The 22,487-nt window shown below is 38.0% G+C and overlaps 1 protein-coding gene across 1 annotated transcript; it reads right to left on the bottom strand.

Moving 5' to 3' along the window:
- Positions 1 to 354: 354 nt before the first annotated feature.
- Positions 355 to 21,860, bottom strand: LOC106061771 (glycoprotein-N-acetylgalactosamine 3-beta-galactosyltransferase 1-like). Its single transcript, XM_056021794.1, has 8 exons — positions 21,709 to 21,860; positions 20,299 to 20,416; positions 17,623 to 17,688; positions 17,403 to 17,517; positions 9,940 to 10,187; positions 5,368 to 5,464; positions 4,041 to 4,215; positions 355 to 2,389 (listed from the first exon to the last, which is right to left on the bottom strand). The coding sequence occupies exons 2-8, from the start codon at positions 20,402 to 20,404 to the stop codon at positions 2,291 to 2,293; spliced, it is 906 nt and encodes a 301-aa protein (XP_055877769.1). The 5' UTR covers positions 20,405 to 20,416; positions 21,709 to 21,860; the 3' UTR covers positions 355 to 2,290.
- Between the last annotated feature and the right edge of the window lie 627 nt (positions 21,861 to 22,487).

Below are 22,487 nucleotides of genomic sequence, written 5' to 3'. Positions count from 1 at the left end.
ACTATGCCCCGTGCGCCACCCTCATAAAGGCGACACGCACAAGGGGCGCCAAAAAAAAAAAAGTTATGATTTTCCGGAAATTTTCATCTTTTTAAAACTATTTTAACTAACAAACATAGAAAAAAATCCCTTTTGTATTGCTTAATCTATTATGGTTATTGTAATTCTCTTTCTCTCTCTCTTTCTTCAGTACCTTGACTAGACACATCCAGCCTAAGTCAATGTTACAGAAGATATGATATGACACATCCAACTATGCCTTCGTTTGATGTATATCATATCCAATGAATCAAGTTTGTCTCTATGATAATTATTCAACATAATTAACATAACAAAAATAGGAAATCTTTTTTCTTCTATAAAATGTATTCATTTTTATTCAAAATAAATTAATATTTCGAAATTACATTCTTTCGACGATACCACTGTGTTCACATGCTGACATTTTGTGTAGTGAATCAGTAATGACATTGTATGTACAATACATGTTTCTATAAATTAAGTCAATAACAAAATTGCAACTCATAATAATCTCAAGATCAATCATGTAATTTGAGTATAGCTAATTATCATTAGAAAAATCAGGAATCAATAATGGATTATATAACAATACTCTGATGTATAGTCGGCAAATATACCTTTGATTTGCCAACTTTATATTGAGAGCAATACATTTGATACTCCGCCATGTTGTCATTACAGTGAAAACAATAGGTTTGATATTCCATGATGCCGTTAGTATAAATATGACTACAACCAAACAGATGTCAGCAACAATAGGTCAAAGTTTACACAGACGAACTCTCTCAGGAATCAAATACAAACGGATAAGCTGGCATAATAATCGAAATCCCCAAAGTAGAAAGACTTGAAAAGTCAATTGCTGGCGATCTATCAGACAGCTACAGTCTAGAAAGGTTAGCACTTGAACTAGCAGATACAAAACTAGTAAACTACACAAATAAACAGCCAATTTGTCTTAATGACCGATGCCGAGACAGACTTTTGGAGCATGAAAAACTCGGATAAAGCGACCCAGGACAGCTCGTCAACCTTGACATCAACAGCAAGGAAACTGTTCTTCAATGGATTCCATCACAAAGTGAAATAGAAGGCATTGAAAAAACAGTATCTACCAAGTAGAAATAAAGAAAATTAGAGTAGAATAAACAAATTCCAAGACAAACGAGTTTGAGTTTGGGCTTTGAGTTTAGGCACATCGGCACAATTTTTGCCCGTAATCCTTTAAGGATCATTCTCCCTTTACATAACAAGAGGGCTAAAGTCTATACAGTTAAATCATTAAAATCAAGGTCTATTCACAGTTAAAATAGTAAGGGTAGTAAAAATTTAATAATTTGGTAAAAATCTTATATAAATATTATATGTTCACAATTCAAAAATCAAATCTTCGTAGACAGCCCCAACTCCAGGACAAAGTCCAGTACCTTCCCAAGGTCGACATTGTCGAATAGTGTTTTAAAGGTGTGTGCTCTAAAACAATTTCTCCCTGACATGCTGGTATCAGTCAATGAGGATATGTTCCACGGTGAGGCGAGAGTCAGAGTGCTCACAAAGCAAGACAAACGACGTCTAATCAAGATGTTCCAACATTAACAACGCATTATTTTTGTCCTCAGAACCGAACACTTCAGAATCAGACTTTCGGAAGCTTAAAGTTGGGAGTAGTGACAATTGCCCTTGTGGGGAGTATCACCAGAATATGCCAACCAAGACCTTTAAGGGTGTATACTCTAACGAGAGAATTGAACAAGACTCTGGTCCCAACCTGCCCCCCCCCCACCCCTCTATAGAGCAAAAAAAAAAACTCTATGGAGAATCGACTGAAGTGAGCACGAAGAAGATGAACAAGAAGAAGTCAATACATTCGAAACTTTTGATATTCCATGAAATAGCCAGAACATTGGAAACATGTGAAACTGTACTATGTGTTTAATATATTGGTACATACTTTTGTCTATGTGGTCAGTGCCTTAGTTGGTATATAAGGTAGTGAAGAATGTACATATGATGTGGTTTGTATTTGGTATGGCCTATGTGGTCAGTGCCTTAGTCGGTTTATAAGGTAGTCAAGAATGTATATTTGATGTGGTCTGTATTTGTAATAGTCTATGTGGTCAGTGCTTTGATCGGTATATAGGGTAGTCAAGAACGTACATATGATGTGGTCTGTATTTGGCATGGCCTATGTGGTCATCGCCTTAATCGGTATATAAGGTAGTCAAGAATGTACATAAAATGTGGTCTATATTTATTATAGACTATTTGGTCAATGCCTGAGTCGGTATATAAGGTAGTCCAGGATGTACATAAGATGTGGTCTGATATAATGGAAGGAGATGGTCAGGTTACTGCAGCAGTCATAGTGCTGAAAGTAAAATTCAAAAATTAAAATATAATCAAGTTATAAATGATTTGAAACTAATTTTATTTTTAATTACATTTGGCAAAATGTCAAATCTAATGGATTGATTAAAATGACGTACTATGAAAATCGTTTTCAAAATGTAGCTCCAAAATGTGTAGATTGAAAACAGTTCAGGCCCTAAAAGATTGTCCACGAATTTTTTTATCTATAGATAAGTACATAAGTACATCAAGTAAAAAAGATTTCCCTGTGTTCTATATTACTTCTTTATGAAGCGGATAAGTTTTTTTCAAAGCAATTACATTACTCTAAATAGCTTACTTATAATTGAATAAGAAATCAAAGGAAACATATATCCAGAAGATTTTGTTTGAGCCTTTGTTTTCCTAAAACCCTCTATCTTTATTTCATTCCTCCTCCCCACCTCATCTCTCTCACTCTCTTCCCCCCTCTCTCTCTCCGAGAAACACAAAATTCTATAGAGGCGCATATGAAAAGAAATATATGACGTAGAATGAGGATGTACTACCATCTGTGTTCAATTGTAAGTTTAAAACTAAATGACCACTTTCCCCTCAGTATTCGATGATAAGCATAAAACTAAATGACCACTTTCCCCTCAGTATTCGATGATAAGCCTAAAACTAAATGACCACTTTCCCCTCAGTATTGGATGACAAGCCTAAAGCTAAATGACCACTTTTCCTCAGTATTGGATGATAAGCCTAAAACTAAATGACCACTTTTCCTCAGTATTGGATGATAAGCCTAAAACTAAATGACCACTTTTCCCCAGTATTCGATGATAAGCCTAAAACTAAATGACCACTTTCCCCTCAGTATTAGATGATAAGCCTAAAACTAAATGACCACTTTTTCTCAGTATTCGATGATAAGGCTAAAACTAATGACCACTTTCCCTCAGTATTTGATAATAAGCATAAAACTAAATGACCACTTTTTCTCAGTATTCGATGATAAGACTAAAACTAAATGACCACTTTTCCTCAGTATTCGATGATAAGCCTAAAACTAAATGACCACTTTTCCTCAGTATTCGATGATAAGCCTAAAACTAAATGACCACTTTTCCACAGTATTCGATGATAAGGCTAAAACTAATGACCACTTTTTCTAATTTGGATGATAAGCCTAAAACTAAATTATCACTTTTTTCAGTATTGGATGATAAGCCTAAAATTAAATGACCACTTTTCCTCAATATTCGATGATAAGCCTAAAACTATATGATCACTTTTCCCAAGTGTTGGATGATAAGCCTAAAACTAATGACCAACTGTTGTTCAGTATTGGATGATTAGCCTAAAACTAAATGACCACTTTTCCTCAGTATAAACTATAATAAACGATAAACCTTAAACTTAATAACTTTTTTTTCCTACTTTAGATGATTAGCCTAAAACTAAATTATCACCTTTTATCAGTATTTGATGATAAGCCTAAAACTAATGACCAACTATTGTTCAGTATTGGGTGATAAGCCTTAAGCAAAATGACCACTTTTCCTCAGTATTGGATGATAAGCATAATGCTAAATGAACACTTATCCTCAGTACTGGATGATAAGTCTAAAACTAATGACCATTCACTCTAAATATTGGTTGACGTCTAAAACGAAATGACCGCTTACCCTCAGTATTGGATGATAGGCGTACGTGTATACCCAGTTGGGAAGATCGTGGCTACCGAAGTAAGAGTCCAGGCTAAGTGGGTGAAACCTTTCTTTGCCATCAAGGTCTAACGAATCCATTGCCTTCACTCCGACACTGCTCAAACATCTGCCAATGTCAAGGTCCTCTATGCTCCTACAAGGTAAATAGAGGAATACACTAGATTTTGTTGTGTCTCGGTATTTCATTTATTACAAAAAATATGTTTACGTTTGTTGCGAGAATTTGTTTTATATAAGTTCTGTTTCCCTACTACATAGATCTTATATTCAAATTGCGTTTACCAATAGAGTAGTGAATCTATTTACATGTATATGTTTCTTCTTTGATAAATATTTCCAGCACAAGACAACGGCATATCATAATTTTTATAATACAAACAATAGCATTGAACCAAACAAATTGCTTAGTGCTGTGTATTTATGCTCGTGTTGTGAACTGGTCTGTTCTTGTGTGTCAAAATGTCTTGAAGTCCAGGCCAGCTTTTGTGTGGGTACTGTGTTATCGTGAACTGTTTTGTCACTCTTGTGCAGTATAGCCTAGGATCAAGACATGTCTTCTTGTAGTGTTTTATTAGGTTACTGTATATATGCTAACGAACAGTTTAAAAACTATTGGATCTAAATATTTTTGAAACTCCTCCATGGTATGTAAATTATATTATTAATATTTTACTAGAGGTAAAAAAAAAAGAACAACTTTAAGAACAGTTTGCGTTTAATGAGACAGATGATGTAAAATTTATTTGTTTCTATTGTCTACAGTTCACGAGGATGCTACCAGCAGTACCACCAACCGAATATACTTCCCCAAGAAATGTCAGGTATCCATTAGAGTTGGGGGGACTCAGGAGGGTCTTAAAATTCAAGAAAAATCAAAGCCACAGTCTTTACTGGGATTCGAACTTGAGACTTCTCTGTTCGTAAAACGCAAAGCCAGCTCACGACGGCTCCATGTCTCTATGGGGCAACAATTCGACGGCCAGTTAGAGCCACTAGCTGTATATTTGACATCACAGGGCAATGGTATGCTTCCTCCTTTTACGAATTCCTGGATGATACCCTAGGGCAGGGGTTCTCAACCTGTGGATCGCGACCCCCTAGGGGGTCGATTGACGATTTGCCAGGGGTGGCCAAAGACCATCGAAAAAAATGGATAGTATTTTGTCTGATCTTCTGTTTCTGTGTGTGTGTACGGGGGGGGGGGAGGTCGTGGCAGAGTTAGGGATTGTAAAAGGGGTCGCAAGGCTTAAAAGGTTGAGAACCGCTGCCTTAGGGTCTGACTCACCAAAAAGTTTCGCATGCATGACCCAGTAAACCGTCTAGTACCAGCCTCTTCAGGGATTCTCGACTTAACAAGTACCCAGCGCCACCTGACATGTACCCTGAAATAGAAGAAATACAAGTCTCACGCTGTAACAGTTTATGCATTAACACTTTCTCTCCGTAATTATTTTACATGTTCCGATGGAATTATTAATTTTGCTCATTTGTGGTTCACAATCCTGATTAAACTTCCTCAACTTTTTGTATGTAATTAGAAAATGTTATATTAGGTAAGTAATAATAAAAGAATGCATACTCTTTTTATACAACACAATTTAAAGTTTATAAAACCAAAAATTAATTTAATTTGGTCAATAGACGTTGGTATCGTCAGTTAAGAGAGAAAGTTAGGATTAGGGTTAAAAGAGTAAGAATTCCTGTATTATATAGAATAGAAGGAAGGAACCAAACCTGAATTACTTGGCAGAATTGCACACAATCTACACGGTGCTGAGGGGTAAAGCGCTTGGCTTCCGAACCGGGGACCGGGGTTCGAATCCTGGTGAAGACTGGGATTTTTAATTTCGGGATCTTCGGGCGCCTTTGAGTCCACCCAGCTCTAATGGGTACTTGACATTAGTTGGGGAAAAGTAAAAGCGGTTGGTCGTTGTGCCGGCCACATGACACCCTCGTTAACCGTAGGCCACAGAAACAGATGACCTTTACATCATCTGCCCTATAGACCACAAGGTCTGAAAGGGGAACTTTTTCTTTTTTTTACACTTGCAAAACTCAAAATAATCTGGACCGACAAAGGTATAGCCCTCGACATAAAGTCAGACTGATGCCCTGGTCAAGGCCACATAGAGGCATGCAAAACTTGGACGCTGACTGCAGATCTCGAGAAGAGGATCCTAGCGATGGAACTAAGATGCTACAGTAAGATCTTAGGTATCACGTAGTAAATACCGCATCACGAATGAAGAGATAAGAAACAGGATGAATACAGCTATTGGAACCCCCCACGATGACCTGCTAACCACTGTCAAAAAACGTAAACTCAAACTCTATGGCCCCAGGACTCGCAAAGACCTTCCTACGGGGAACAGTATCAGAAGAAAAAGTAGACAGACAAAGCGATGGGAAGACAACATAAAAACAAAAATGGGCAGGCCTGTCAGTGAATGTAATTCTATCCAAGGCAGAGGGGCAGAGAGGAATGGAGGAAGACTGTTGATAGTTCTAGTATGGTGTCCCCGCGGGCACGTTGCCCTGCCTCATCGTGGCGCCCGCGTGGAAACGGCCACTAGAGGAAGTGGCTAGGCTAAATGGGTAGCAACACAGGACTCCCGTGGGGATGCCCACGGGTAGACGAGAGTCCACTCATTGCACGGGCGGGGTTGTAATAAAGTCCCCACAAACATGTCACCAATCCATGCGCTGTTCCTCAAAGGGACCGTTACAAATGGCGGATCCCGCACAGTTAGCTTGGTACATTGAAGGAAAATGGCGGAAGTCCCCGGTGCATTCTCGGCCTTCGGCCGTGTCTCTAGCCCACGTGTCGGGGGTCGAACGCATCGGTCAACAGCAATGCCTTACATAGGCATTGTCTAGGGTCTCTCCCAAACAGAACTGTGTGTTCACACAGGTTTTTTTTTTTTTACTGTTTGGCGTCCAAACAGGGTTTTTTTTCAAACTTAGAGCTCGAAGAGCCTTCGGCTCAGCTCTTAGACATCAACAAGTTTGGTGTCCCAACTGTCCAACAGACGTCACTAAGAGATATGAGGAGGTGAAGAGACCCACGTTCTTAGCCAACTTTATATCCTCTCCTCCTCCACTTAGTATCCTCTTTTCATTTTCTACAATCTACAGGGCTTCAGTGTGGCATACACCAGCAGTACATTCATTAAGGATATTGTACAGACAACGTAGAATTTTGGCAATCTATTTTTTCGAAATGCAGTACAAGGGAGATAATGGTACTATTCTTTTTGTTTCTAACGTAATTTGCCGGTTAAGAGGCCTGTACGGTGATGTTAGAGTGGCAAGCACTATAAACAGATTGATAAAGTAATCACAGTGCTTTTTTTTTTTACGGTACGCACCCGTACGGAGTACCGGCACCATTTTCAATGTGGGGAAAAAATATGACTTTTCTTATAGTCTAACGTTTATTATAAATGTATTATATTATTAATTTGTTAAAATTGACTTTTTTTTTTTAATTGCTCACAATGAGAATTAAATATAAAATGTGAAAGAGCTTAAGAGAGTAATAATAAAACAATTTAAGTTGGATAATTATAAAATAAAATTGATATTCAGTATCTTTGCTGTTGTGATTTAGCGTGCGAACTGGTAGTTCTAAGTTAATCAAATGCAAATTTCGTACCATTAAGTAGCTAACAAACTACAAATAGCAAGCATTATGGAAAGCATTGATAAGATAAGTTTTCCTTTATTGATAAATCTTGTTCCCTTTTTAGCATTTACTAAACGCGATAATTAAAGACATTTAAAGGCCGCATCACAAACCAAGAGATTAGAGACAGGGTTACTGCGGATATTGGACCCCATGATGACCTACTAACTATCGTTAAAAAACGCAAGCTAAAAATCTATGGTCTTCGGGGCTCGCTTCAGGGAACAGTACCAGGAAAAAGAAGAAGAGGCAGACGGAGAAAGCGACGGGAAGACTAAATAAAAGAATGGACGGGCCTGTCATTGAAAGAGGCTCTTACTAAGGCAAAATAAAAAAACAGGAGTGGAGATAGACGGTCAACAAATCTTGCATGATGCCCCAACGCATGGGCGTAGCCAGGATTTTTTTTCGGGGAGGGTTTTGGGCCCCCCCCCCCGACCTCCCCCCCCCCGCGAAAAAAAAAAAATATATATATATATATGTGTGTGTGTGTGTGTGTGTACCTAATTAATCTTTATTACATTCTGACCCTTTCGGAAGACGTTTATTGTTTATTGTAGACTCCCCGCTCTTGCTAGCAAGGGGGTCTGGGGGAGTTCACAACGCTCCCCCAGCGCGGGGCGAAGCCCCGCCGCCGAGCACTATTTCTGGTATTGAAAGCCAACAAAATGCATATTCTGAGGTATCTACAGTGCATTATCTTGCTATTAAAAAGTTTTATTTCAAAAACCTAATGTGCTATTCTTACTGACTTTAAACCCTCTCGCGCCGTCCGGCAAGATGTTTCCGCAACTCTTATTTTGCGTAATTCATTTTGTCGGAAAACATGTCCCGCAAAACCTCATGCGACGCTCTGTCATAACCTTACTAAGGATTCGACTCCTAGTTCGGCATATGATTTCTTTGATTTAGACCCGATCTCTATGACTGACTCCTAAAATCTGTCTTAGCCATCTTTGTTGAGACACATTTAATGATTTTCAATTTCGGCAGAAGACTATTCACACTTAATTAATGGAGCCCAAGCCACTGGTAGAAATGTGTAACCTTTCTTAACTACGCTCTTGGAATTGCATGCCTGTATTTCGCTTTAGATTTTATATCGAAAAAGAAAGTTTTTTCGTCAAATCATCTGTTGAGGGGTTTTAAACTAAAAAATCTCTGGGTTTTTTTGTTTTGTTTTGTTTTTAATTCAAAACCCCATTTAGCTACGATCATAGAATTTGGTGACTGTAGTTTGCTTTAAAATAATATTGAAGAGAGAGGTTTTCAACTCTAAACGCTCTGTAGGGGAATTTTAAACTCAAAACCATCTGGAGGGGTTTTAAACTTTAAAGAAAAAGCCATCTGGAGGAGGGGGATTTAAACTCAAAACCCCTTAGGCTACGCTCATAGATTTTATAGTGTGTAATTTGCTATTTTTATATTGAAGATGGGGTTATCGTAAATTTTGGATGGGGTTTTAATAATCAAAATCTTCATCAACTGTGCTGTTGGAATTTGGGGATTGTTGTTTGCATTTTTTTTTGTTTTGTTTTATAGAAGAGGGGGATTTAACTGCAAAAACCTCTGGTAGGGGGTTTAAAATTCAAAACCCCCTGTAGGGGGTTTTAAACTCAAAGCCTCCTGGTAGAGGGATTTGTATCTCAAAACCCCCTGATAGGGGTTTTTAAAATCTCAAAACCCCCTGGTAGGGGGATTTAAACTCAAAACCCCCTGGTAGAGAGTGTGTAACTCAAAACTGCCTCGGCTGTGCTGTGGTAAGTGATGATTTAGTATTAAAATCTCAGCTAAAATAAACAAAATGAAAGCAAAAATCAGTCACTTAATTCCGCCCCCCCCCCTGCGGGGGGGGGGGATTTCATTTCGGGGGGGGGGGGGGTTGAACGCCAAGAACCCCCCCCTGGCTACGCCCATGCCCCAACGGTACAACAGACTAATGAATAGGCAAAGGTAGAAGTGTACTTCGACTGTTTGTACTGAAAATCTTCATATACCCAATTCATGTCACATAATTGAATAGTTTCGTTCTTTCAGCATGACTTTGGAAATTTTAACATCAATATAGGTCACTCACCACATTGTGAGACAAAGTAGGCCATTAAAGCATAGATAAATAAATTGCTCAACTACTAAATTGCAAATATCACTATTAATGGATGACACATTTACCTTGTGGGGTGTACGGTTTGAATCTGTAACCAAAGTAGACCGCCTCTTCCGGGTCACGTGACTGGACCAGCAGACGAAGGTTCTCCACGATGACGTACGTGTCGTCGTCTGCCTTCAGAAACCAATCAAATTCCTTCCCGTAGAGTTTGAAGCAATAAGAGAAAGCCAAGAGGACTTTGGTGGTCAGGTGAGCTCGACCTTTAGGGACGTCCAGGCCAATCGTCGGGAAAGTTGTGTTTGTCTTCGAGCTGTTTGGACAATAAATGTCGTTTTTTTTTTTTCAAAGGCATTCGGTGAACGTTTGCAAACTGTGGTTAAATAAATTGATTAAGGGATTAACTGATTAATCGATTAAATGATTACATGATTAACTGATTAATTAGTGAAATGATTACATGACTAACTGATTAAATAATAATAATAAGGCTTGTCTTCGAGTCCGAGAGTAATAAGGAACGAATTATTCACCGTGGCTAGACAGCCCCAGCTGTGACCTGTATATTTTGCCTCATCTAGAGCTGGCAACTGTTAACTGATTAAATGATTAACTTTATATGGCGATATCCCAAGATTTAGGATGATTGTAGTATTTCACGTAAATACGCAGACCCATCTGCGACCTACATAGTTTACCACCCTAAAGCAAACAAAGCCGATGTCCGCCGAGAGTGTATTTTAATTTTCTATTAACGCCTGAAGCAGTCTTCTGATAGCGTGAAACTTAAATAATATTGGACATACAAATATGTTATAAATAGTTGTAACAGTAGCTTTGTCTACGCTAAATGTATCAAAATATGTAGATCATTTCGGGGTCTGCCTGACTAAGTGTATCAATTAATAAACGCACTAGTACACAACGACTTATTATTTTCATTATAATGTTAGAAACGAACGAGTATTTAATTATTGTCTTTGTAAAAATAGATTAATTTCATTCTCAGGCACTGCCAGGGTCATGTTTCGTAAAATGGAAAAAAAAAAAAAAGGTCATTGTAGTCCCCTCAACAGTGTCTGCTGCGGAATTTTCTGTAGATGTGGCAGGTCTGCAGCAGTACTGACATTCGACAAGTAGCCAGAATCTTCTTAAGAATGTTTAACCCTCGAATGTGTTTAAGAGTTTCCAGGGGTTGATAGAACAATTTTGTTTATCGTTAGTTTAGATGACTTCCACAGTCGTTTAATAACTAACCTTAGATTTTTTTGTATTTGTTTTCTTTTTATTTCTATTTTAGAGGATTATTGCAGAACACCTGACATTGACAATAGAGATTAAACCTGGTCAGGTAAAATCCACTGTCTTGTCAGTTAAAATAGGTCTAGGTCAATGGAATTTCCAAATTTTGGACCATTAAAATTATCTTATCTTATAGTAGGTATGATTATTTCTGTAGAAATGAATAGAAAAGCATGATTGTATTAAATCTTTCTATAAATTATATGTTGTAAAATGTACATGTCTTTAGTTTATGGAAATAATGTGTGTTTTATGTTGTATGTGTCTGTGTTGTATGTTGTATGTGTGTGTGTTGTATGTGAGTGTGTTGTATGTGTGTGTGTTGTATGTGTGTGTGTTTTATGTGTGTGTGTTGTATGTGTGTGTGTTGTATGTGTGTGTGTTGTATGTGAGTGTGTTGTATGTGTGTGTGTTGTATGTGTGTGTGTTGTATGTGAGTGTGTTGTATGTGTGTGTGTTGTATGTGTGTATGTTGTATGTGTGTATGTTGTATGTGTGTGTGTTGTATGTGTGTATGTTGTATGTGAGTGTATTGTATGTGTGTATGTTGTATGTGAGTGTGTTGTATGTGTGTGTGTTGTATGTGTGTATGTTGTATGTGAGTGTGTTGTATGTGTGTGTGTTGTATGTGTGTATGTTGTATGTATTGCATGTTGTATGTGTGTGTGTTGTATGTGAGTGTGTTGTATGTGAGTGTGTTGTATGTGAGTGTGTTGTATGTGTGTATGTTGTATGTGTGTGTGTTGTATGTGTGTATGTTGTATGTGAGTGTGTTGTATGTGTGTGTGTTGTATGTGTGTATGTTGTATGTGTGTGTATTGCATGTTGTATGTGTGTGTGTTGTATGTGAGTGTGTTGTATGTGAGTGTGTTGTATGTGTGTATGTTGTATGTGTGTATGTTGTATGTGTGTATGTTGTATGTGTGTATGTTGTATGTGTGTATGTTGTATGTGTGTGTGTGTTGTATGTTGTACGTGTGTGTGTATTTGTTGTGTGTGTGTGTGTTGTATGTAGTATGTGTGTGTGGTTGTGACAGGTGGGGAGATGTGACATGTGTTTGGCACGTTTTATGTCTAGGGGATGATTATTTTTAATGCTATCACACCCCACTTATCAACATATGAATCGGGAGCAGACACGCAACGAGACAAAGCAATGAAAGATAGATACAAAAGTTAAAATGAAGAATATTTATTTACATAAATATACATATAAGAATAAAAAGGGGGAGGGTTTGCATCTATCTCTAGTATATTCTATGTTTAATCATCACTCTTGCACATAATAAGAGAGTATGTCACTTTGTCCTCTGACTTAGCTGGTATTCCTGTTGATGTCGCAGCTGGCTGTGTCCTGGCTTGAGGTTCTGCAGCTGGAGGTGGCGCTCTAGCGGGTAGAGGGACGCCGGCGATATAGTTCTTGTGGAGTCTCAGTCCCAAGTTCTAGTATCTGTAGTGGGCACAGTATGGCGGGTGGCCGGATACCGTGGGCACAAGGTTACTGCGGGCAGAGCTGATCTGCCGTGGGCAGTGTGAGTAACAGGATATGTCCAGTGAGTTGCAGAGGGTTGGCGTAGCTATGACGTCTCGCACAGATCTGACTCTATAGGGACGTCGCGCCTAATAGCTTGACAGGTGGGCTGTCGAATAGGCGGGCAATGCCGATAGCGCCAAGTGGTAGAGTTGAGTAGATCTCAGTAGGCAAATGCAGCGCTGAATAGCACTAAGCACAACTGCAGGTAAATGGATCGTTGATCCAGTAACTAGGCAATAGGTGATTCTTGATAGCAACTAGGCAAGTGCAGCGCTGATTAGCACTAAACACATAGATAGGCCAGTAGGCAAATGCAGTGCTGAATAGCACTAAGCACATAGATAGTAGGTGATTCTTGATATCAAACAAATAGGCAATAGGCAGGTAAGTAATCCGATAAATAGGCAGACACCTGAGGGAGGCACCAGGTATTCCTCTAGGAGAAAGAATAAGTGATATAGTCCAGACTCGATAGCTCAGCTTGAATGAGAAAGAGAGGGTGATTTGAGTTGGTTTACTTTATATATATGCCTGAAAAGTGTGGGCGGACACCGGAAATGTCCTAGGCTAAGAATTAGCTTACACGTGGGTGAAGTCCGACAAGCGACGCACCTTGGTGTATCACGCGGTATGTTGACCCGTGTAATCTCTTAGATCAAAGAGAGACGTGGGGGGAAGAGTGACCTACCTTCCACCCAAGAAGGGGGGGGGGGAGTCAATTGCGGCGTCAGACATCCTGCCGATGAGATCAAAGAGTCTGAGCGTATCTTTGCCCCGGTCAAGGGAAGATAAATGAAAGGACTGGCCTAATTTTCTCCAAGGTGGTGGACTAAGTCTAGCCTGGTAGAGAGGAAAAGGTGTGGCGGGTGAATAATTTAGGGGTAGGATGGGGAAATAATTAAAATAAAATAAATAAATAATGAAAAATAGTAATTAATGCTGTGATAATTTAGAGTGACTCTGACAGCGAGTTTTTGACTTGTCACAGTGGTATGTTGTATATGTGTGTGTTGTATATGTATGTTGTATGTGTGTGCGTTGTATATTGTATGAGTGTATTGTATGTTGTATGTGTGTGTTGTATGTTGTATATGTGTGTTGTATGTTGTATGTGTCTGTGTTGTATGTCCTATGGTAATAAGTACACATGTATGTCGAGACTTGATGTCCACTGATGAAGGTGATAATGCAATAGGCGAAACCGAGTAGTGAGTTGAAGAAAAAATGTTTTTCCAGGCGAAGATCGGATTGAAGGAACTGAGATTGTGCGCATCTTCTACCACGAAAGAGGATCTTAAAATGACAAACGTATACGATGTGTGGAGATTGGAGAAGCTCCGAGAACTACAGTAACTCCTAATGAAAGAATCTTTTTTTTTATTCCTCATCTTTTTGATTATGACATCAGTTGTCTAGCTATTACATCCTAGAGATCCGTGTTACTATATTTTGTTTAAACTACCTAGAATTTCGTTGTCTACATTGGCCCCACAGTATGAAGAACTTGACAATAAATTTTGATATGGAAATATTTTTTATTGAAATGTTGGTGGCGGTTGTTCTGAATAATTCGGTTTTTCATTGTGAGTAAAAAAAAAAAAATAAAGTTCCCTTTCAGACCCCGCCATCAAAAAGGCATCGTGAGTATGTAAACTATTTTTTTTAATTCGTCTAAAACTAAGTTTCTAATTAACGACATTATCTTTGCTCCATTGTCAATAAAAACATAACCATGATGACCTAATTATAAGAAATACTTTATCTTTCGCTTCTCTGCTGTGTGTCTCCATTATCTGGTACAGTATGAATTCTTAATGTATTCTAAACCTTACGTTTTGCAACAGGTGCAAGTATGCGTACATAAATGAACGAATTACAGTAACTCTGTGTCACGACGACATGTTGCAAGTGTCCTGCTGTCTTAATCTGTTTAGTCCTTCCTACAAATGTTTCAACATCTTGAGTTCATATTTCTGATTATGATAAGTGTTTGTTTGTTTAAATGTAGGTGGGTGTGTTTGTTATGTTTATATTTATATATATACAGTGCTTTTTTGTGATCGTACGCACCGGTACGGCGTATCGGCACCTTTTTCATTGTAGGGAAAAAATTATGACTTTTCTTGTATTTTAACGTTTATTGTTAATTCATTAGTAGTTAAAAGTTAGTCAATCCATCACTGAGTACCGACACATATTTTTTTTACATATATATATATATATATATATATATATATTGTTACGATCTTCTCTTCTATGCCTTCTGCAAACACTACTTAACTACAAAACACTGCACATCTAACACAAGAACTTGACAACAAGAGCTTCAAGTAACAAAGTGGCGGCTTAATTACAAATACATCGACAGCCAATTCAACACAATTGGCTACATCAATTCAAATGCTTTCTTGAACTTAACAGAACTGCCTAACTAAACATTACAAGTCTCTCTAGCTCGTACAGCTGCATTTTCGAGGGCTCAAAGGTACCACAGTCCTTAAGCCTTGCTGTTCTGGACTCAACTGTCTATTGTTACACACTGTCGCTAGTCCGCGCAGGCTCTCGATCACATGACCACAACATGGGTCATATTTGCGTGAACTAGCAGTACTGTCCCTTGTCTATCGACAGCCGTTGACCCGTTGACCTGTGTGATTGGCCTGAGTCGTGTGTATCAGATGAAATGACCGGGGATGAAATGACCGGTCACCAGATTGTAAGGGGAATGTTTACTTTACTATGAATCATATAAAGGTATTCATTTGAAATAAACATTACCGTCCTTTGTATGTGTCTTTTCTAGTTATGGCCTTTATGTATTTTACAATGTGCAGCCCTACTGAGTTCTAACTTCTTGTATGATTTGTTAAAAATATTTTTATCTTGGAAGACCAAAGGAATAATACCTTTATCAAAAATAATCTAAAAATATCTATGTAAAGCAGTTAGAACTAGTTTAGCTGGACTTTAAATGTATCTAATCTAAACATACATTTGTCATAGCAAGTTATTCCTGGGATATAGATCTAGCTATGTTTAGAAGAATGAAAAAAATAACATGTGCACTTTATATGGCTAACTCTAGGATTTTCGCATAATTTTCACGCACAAGGACAAACTGTTTGTAAAACAGACAAACTGTTTGTAAAACAATTTTTACTCAAAGCTGATATCTACAACAAAGTTTAAAACTTGTTTTGCTTTTGCAAACTTTATATCAGTTCCCTCTGTCTGCCTGAGTGTCTGTCTGACCAAAAGTTTGTACACGTTATTTCTCCAACACCCAATCCCGGATCAAGCTTAAATTTGCACAATTATTATTTTTACTTGACAACATAAAAATATTAAACAGGATTACAAAGAGAGTTTGTGTTATCACACAAACTCAGAGGCGGCCCCAGTCGGCTTCCTGTCGGATCCGCCTATTCGCAAGGAATATTCAAGACGTGATTTTATTTTGATTGTCAAAAGTAATAATGTTTCAAAGATTTATTTGCCGTTGTAAAAAAATGTTAGTTTTTTGTCTACTTTACATGTTTCGGATGTTCTTTCAAAATTAAAGATAATTAACTTCCTTGTCCAAACCTCCCGCTGGACGACGGGGGATGGCAGCGAGCAAGGTATGAACCCGGGACCGTCGAGATAATCAGTCCAGCACGCTAACCACACGACCAGGCATTGCAGTTAACTTGATAACAAATTGGTTACAAACTAATAGCCTATTATTGATAAAGATATATATTACACATTACGGCATGACATCTACCGGATATGTACAATATGTCAGACGAGCGATTTTAGATAATCTTTCAGCATTGGTTTGTAATTTAAAAAAAAAAAAGAATAAAATAATAGATATCTTGCTTCTAGGCCTACTTCCATGTCTCAGCACAGTTACATTAAATTTAAAAATAGTAGATTATAGCATTGCAATATTGATCTAGACGTTTAGACATCAAAATCTACATATTAAGTCTAGAAATTGAAATTCTATATCTTGATCTAGTCTAATATGGCTCCTTTTGTCTCGAAAGGCAATTGATGCGCCCAGATGAGTCACTGGTTTTGGTTTAATCTTGAGAAGGGCTCCCGTGTTGTTTTAGCCGCTTTGCAGCAGCACCAGAGTTTCCTCTCCGGGGCGCATTCCTGGGCCTTGGATAAAGGGGTCATGGGTGGCCCATGCGTCATGGTCCCTCTCTCGACCTTGCTAATGTGATCCAAAGGAACGCATCGCATTACATTTGGCACCAACTCAGTTGCAGAAGCTGCCGGAGGGAATTTCATAGCTGATACTCCCAACGCCTTAGGAGCTTCACTCCTGATTTCTCCTCGAGGTTGTTTCCTGAAGCATCAGTAATGCAAGGCAGCGGGGGTTTGAAGTCAGAGTACCCCTCTCCTAGATGAATTGCCTTACTAGGATGACGAGCTCCATCTGTCCGAAGTTCCCGGTTTGTATGGCGCCAGGTATCCGCCTTTACCCTTTCACCTGTTAGTAAGAGCAGTTTCACCTCCACTTCAGTCAAGAACTATTTCTTTTCCTTCGAAAGGGGAGTAATTCAGCCTATACCACCAGTTCAATCAAGTACTATTTCTTTCTCTTGTTTGAGATAGCAAACAAAGTATATTATTATCAACAGTACCTTAACATATGTATTATAATTTAGTCGACTAATAAAAACACTTACTGCATACCTGAAAAACAGGAATTTATCACACCTGCGTGACCAGGTGTCGCGAACTGCAGTAGCTTTATTTCCCAGGTTATGTTGTTCCGTTAGGACCCAGCACAGAATCTTCGGTGACCGCCCTGTTAAATTATAAATGATTTCAATCCATCATTTTAAATTTATTTATAAATGTAAATGTAACAGAAACGTATGAAGCGCAGTGAAGTAAAATTATCTAACATTACCTACAACAATAGTGTGAGATGTTGAAAGTCGCCTCACGAAACTATTTGTAACTATTTCCTGGTGTACTGAAATAGTAAGAGACAAAGTTATTATTATTTTTTAAACAAAGTAAGATGTTTATTGATCTATGCTTAGCATGACTTCAGAAGATGTACATATAGATATATGTTTCAACAGATGAGAGTATAGACAAAGCTTCCTCTTCTTCTTATAAAATACAGACGTTACTTCAAAAAAAATAAGATCATTACGTCCTACCTTGTTACTAGGTCAATCTAGTCATGCGTGTTAACTAATGACTAAACAGATAAACATATAGATTTATGATTACGAGATAAACATGAGATTAATACTTAACAAAAAAATTTAGATGTATGATTAACAGATTTACATATATACAGAGTGACCCCAAAGTAGGTTAACAAATATCAGGTAGAGTATTTATTTGAAAATTCAACACTAGAACAGCGGGAAATTCAATGTACCTGTGAACATAAACATAAACATAAACAATTTAAATCTCAGATGCTGAAAATATTCTCTTTCTACATTTTAACATTCTTCCTATCTTTTCAACCATGTAAAGTGTAGTGTTTTAACTGTGAACCTACTTATGGGCCACCTTTGTATTTATGCTAAACAAATGTACATTTAAGATATATGTTTTCAAGATGTACATAGATCGCCCCATCCTACCTCTGGACCAGACACAGACGTATGTCCACTTTCTTTCTCTCTTACATCTGAACATCTCCTACTTCATGTGTGTCTGTGTGTGTCTTTATGTGTGTGCCTCTGTGTGAGTCTCTGTGTGTGTCTCTGTGTGTCTCTGTGTGTGTCTTTATGTGTGTCTCTGTGTGTGTCTTTATGTGTGTGTCTTTATGTGTGTCTCTGTGTGTCTTTATGTGTGTGTGTCTTTATGTGTGTGTCTCTGTGTGTGTCTCTGTGTGTCTTTATGTGTGTGTCTCTGTGTGTGTCTCTGTGTGTCTTTATGTGTGTGTCTCTGTGTGTGTCTCTGTGTGTGTCTTTATGTGTGTGTCTATGTGTCTCCCAGTATGTGTATATGTGTGTCTCTGTGTGTCTCTCTGTATGTGTCTCTGTGTGTGTCTCTGTGTGTCTCCCAGTATGTGTATATGTGTGTCTCTGTGTGTCTCTGTGTGTGTGTGTCTCTGTGTGTGCCTATGGATGTGTCTATGTGCGTGTCTCTGTATACGTCTGTATGTTTGTCTATGTGTGTCTGTGTGTTTGTGTCTCTGTGTGTCAGTGTATGTTTCCAATGTGATTATATAGATATTTATATCTACATTTTAACATTCTTCCTATCTTTTCAACCATGTAAAGTGTAGTGTTTTAACTGTGAACCTACTTATGGGCCACCTTTGTATTTATGCTAAACAAATGTACATTTAAGATATATGTTTTCAAGATGTACATAGATCGCCCCATCCTACCTCTGGACCAGACACAGACGTATGTCCACTTTCTTTCTCTCTTACATCTGAACATCTCCTACTTCATGTGTGTCTGTGTGTGTCTTTATGTGTGTGCCTCTGTGTGAGTCTCTGTGTGTGTCTCTGTGTGTGTCTTTATGTGTGTGTCTCTGTGTGTGTCTTTATGTGTGTGTCTTTATGTGTGTCTCTGTGTGTGTCTTTATGTGTGTGTCTTTATGTGTGTGTCTCTGTGTGTCTTTATGTGTGTGTCTCTGTGTGTGTCTCTGTGTGTCTTTATGTGTGTGTCTCTCTGTGTGTCTCTGTGTGTGTCTTTATGTGTGTGTCTATGTGTCTCCCAGTATGTGTATATGTGTGTCTCTGTGTGTCTCTCTGTATGTGTCTCTGTGTGTGTCTCTGTGTGTCTCCCAGTATGTGTATATGTGTGTCTCTGTGTGTCTCTCTGTGTGTGTGTCTCTGTGTGTGCCTATGGATGTGTCTATGTGCGTGTCTCTGTATACGTCTGTATGTTTGTCTATGTGTGTCTGTGTGTTTGTGTCTCTGTGTGTCAGTGTATGTTTCCAATGTAATTATATAGATATTTATTTTCCACGCCTAACAATGTATCAGCCAAGTCATGCCTGCCAATTAGACACTTAACCTCCGCTAAGTCATTGGCTTTCCATGCTGTCTTAGAAAACTCATGTTATGCTCTACGAACACAAGAGAAGAATGAGTGTTTGTATACGAATTAGTCCTAGCATATGGAATAAGAAATGTGTTTGTCTTTTCAGTTAGTTTGTAGCAGGCGAAGGCCTTGCTGCTTGAACATTCTTGTTTTTAATTTAATATTATTATTTGTTTCAAATGGGGTTGTAACTTTTTGGAATTTAATTTAGTACTGCTGGTTTATTTCTCTTTAAAAAAATCTTGCATTTATTTGAAAATGTCCTCCAGTCTATACATTTCCATTTCGTAATAAAAATGAAGTATATTCAGACACCAAACTAAAGTTATATTATGCCAAAAATGCCCTAGTGCTATTAGAGAATGGAATGGGTAGCCTGAATCAGCCAGGAAAACTAACGACTTTGCAAAAGTTTAAGTCATTAATGAACATGCATGACTAGATTGACACATGAATGGCGTAGGACGTAATTATCTTCTTTTCTGAAGCAATATATAAGATAAGATAAGATAAGATAAGATAAGATCTATTGCTTAAAGTGTCAGAAGTTCAGTGCTGACCTGCTTTAACGTAAATATACGACGTCAGCCAGAGGCCGATGCAGGTGACGACAGCAATGGTGGCCAGGCAGGAAGCGGCCATCGTGTGACAATGCCATGTCCTCATCTTGGTTCATATCTAGACATAAAGATGAATTGGATTCGATGTCACTTGTCGACATGCAGGTTCACATATAAATGATTGTGGTGAATAAAGCGGTAGTGCTAATTCGAAAAGAGGAATTCCATCGATTCTTTACTTTATAGGCCTACATTGAGATATTGGAGCATCCAATTAAACTGGTTTGATATACTAGGTCGTGTTCAACCGAGACCAGTCGTCACAGAAGGCCTGGACACTGACCTGCAACGTCACAACCTGTAGCGTGTTGCCACAGTACAGGGCCTGTACGACGTGGCAACGAGCTATTGGTCTCCACAGCCCACATAACTTAATTATAACTTATAACTTATAATAGAATTCCTACGGCTTCCCATATTTTCCAGGAACTAATAGAAATGCAAATTATTAAAATCTAAAAAAAAACGCATAAAAACTCCTTAAAAAATAGGGAAAAAAATGTCGAATTGGGGTATAATGTCCGGTGAACATGAGGTCAACAATTCAAGAAGATAGATTAAATAATTGGGCTATTCTTGCTATTGAAACAGATTTTTTTTAAATTATTTACTTTATGACTTCGTTATACACAAAGCTGGTAAAGTAATGTTCATTTGATTTTCATTTTGTACTTATTAAAGTAATAAAATGCAAAGACGAACAAACATTTCTGTCTGGAAGAGGTCCAAGTCAGTGTCTATGTAAAACATTGCTATTTCTGATATATTTAGCACTCCGGATGCATGGACTAGAATGAATGGCCGAAGGCCGAGCCCCGAGCACACCGGGAACCCCCGCCATTTTCCTATGTTTTACCAAGCTAACCGCGCAGGACTTGTACAGATAATGTATTCTCAAATTAGTCAAATGTAGTAATTGCACAGCAAATTTATCCAAGTACACCAGTGTCGGTGACTAACAACAAACAATCATTTTCAAAATCAAACTGTTAAAAGTGTTAAAGTGTTTAAATGTTCTTGTTTTACATATAATTATTTTATAGTTTATTTATTCATTGTTAGAACTTAAAATGAGAATAAAAGGGGGTGTTTTTTAAAGACATTTATACTGTGAAAACGTATAACTAGACTAACTAAATGATTAGCATTAAGTGTTCAATTGTTTACACACTGCATCTATATTCAAAAATAAAAGACTCCGAATTATAAATTAATGATTCTATATCCAGAAAAAATGTAAATGGCGTCTTTTTTTTTAATTTTAGATCGCAGGCGGTCAAAACCCTCGCGCCGGCCCTGCTCACATATATTATTATTATTACATTTAATCCCATTATAATATCTACTTGCCTGCAAAGTTTAAGCCTGTGCAGATTTAGGCGGTGTCCGCTTAAGTCTTCATGCTGAATGGTTGTAATTAGCTGTCCACGAGACATACGTTTTATTTGGGGTGTAACCAACACCTGAACTGTTACATAGAAATAGGGAGCTGGTTGGTTGTTGTTTTTCTTTTACCTGAGACACCAGGTATAAATGATTAGCGTCTTAATGAGCAGAGTTTTGTAAGGCTGGTGACGTCGACTTGTGACAGGCAAGTTATGCGAAGTACAGGAGAAAACAGTATCACAAAAAAAGAGAGAGAGAGAGAAAGAGAGAGAGAGAGATTAGAGAGATAATACAGAGATAACGAGAGAAGGGAAGAGAAAAAAAGACACAAAGAAAGAGAGAAAAAGACATAAAGAGACACAGAAAATAAAAATGGACGGAAATAAAGACAGAAAGAAAAGAGACGCGAAAAAAAGAGAAATGGCAAAAGAGAGAGAGAGAGAAACAGAAAAAGACAGGAAGAAGACAGAAATAATGAAACAGAGAAATAAGAGAGACTGAGAAAAGACAGAGAGTCAAAGAGAGGCAGAAAAAGAAAGAGAGAAAAAGAGAATCAGAAAGAGAAATAGGCGGAAAGAAAAATGAGAAAAGGAAAGACAGACAAAGAAAGAAAGGCACAAAGAAAGAGAACAAGAAATAGAAAGAGAGACAGAAAAGATAAAGCGACGGAAAGAGAGAGAGAGAGAGATACTGAAAGACATGGTAAAGAAATAAACAAATAAACATAATGAAATAATGGAGAC

This window comes from Biomphalaria glabrata, chromosome 2, assembly GCF_947242115.1.
Source record: "Biomphalaria glabrata chromosome 2, xgBioGlab47.1, whole genome shotgun sequence".
NCBI lineage: Eukaryota > Metazoa > Mollusca > Gastropoda > Planorbidae > Biomphalaria > Biomphalaria glabrata.
The sequence above is the reverse complement of the archived record's forward strand: the minus strand, read 5'-3'. Positions and strand labels throughout refer to the sequence as shown.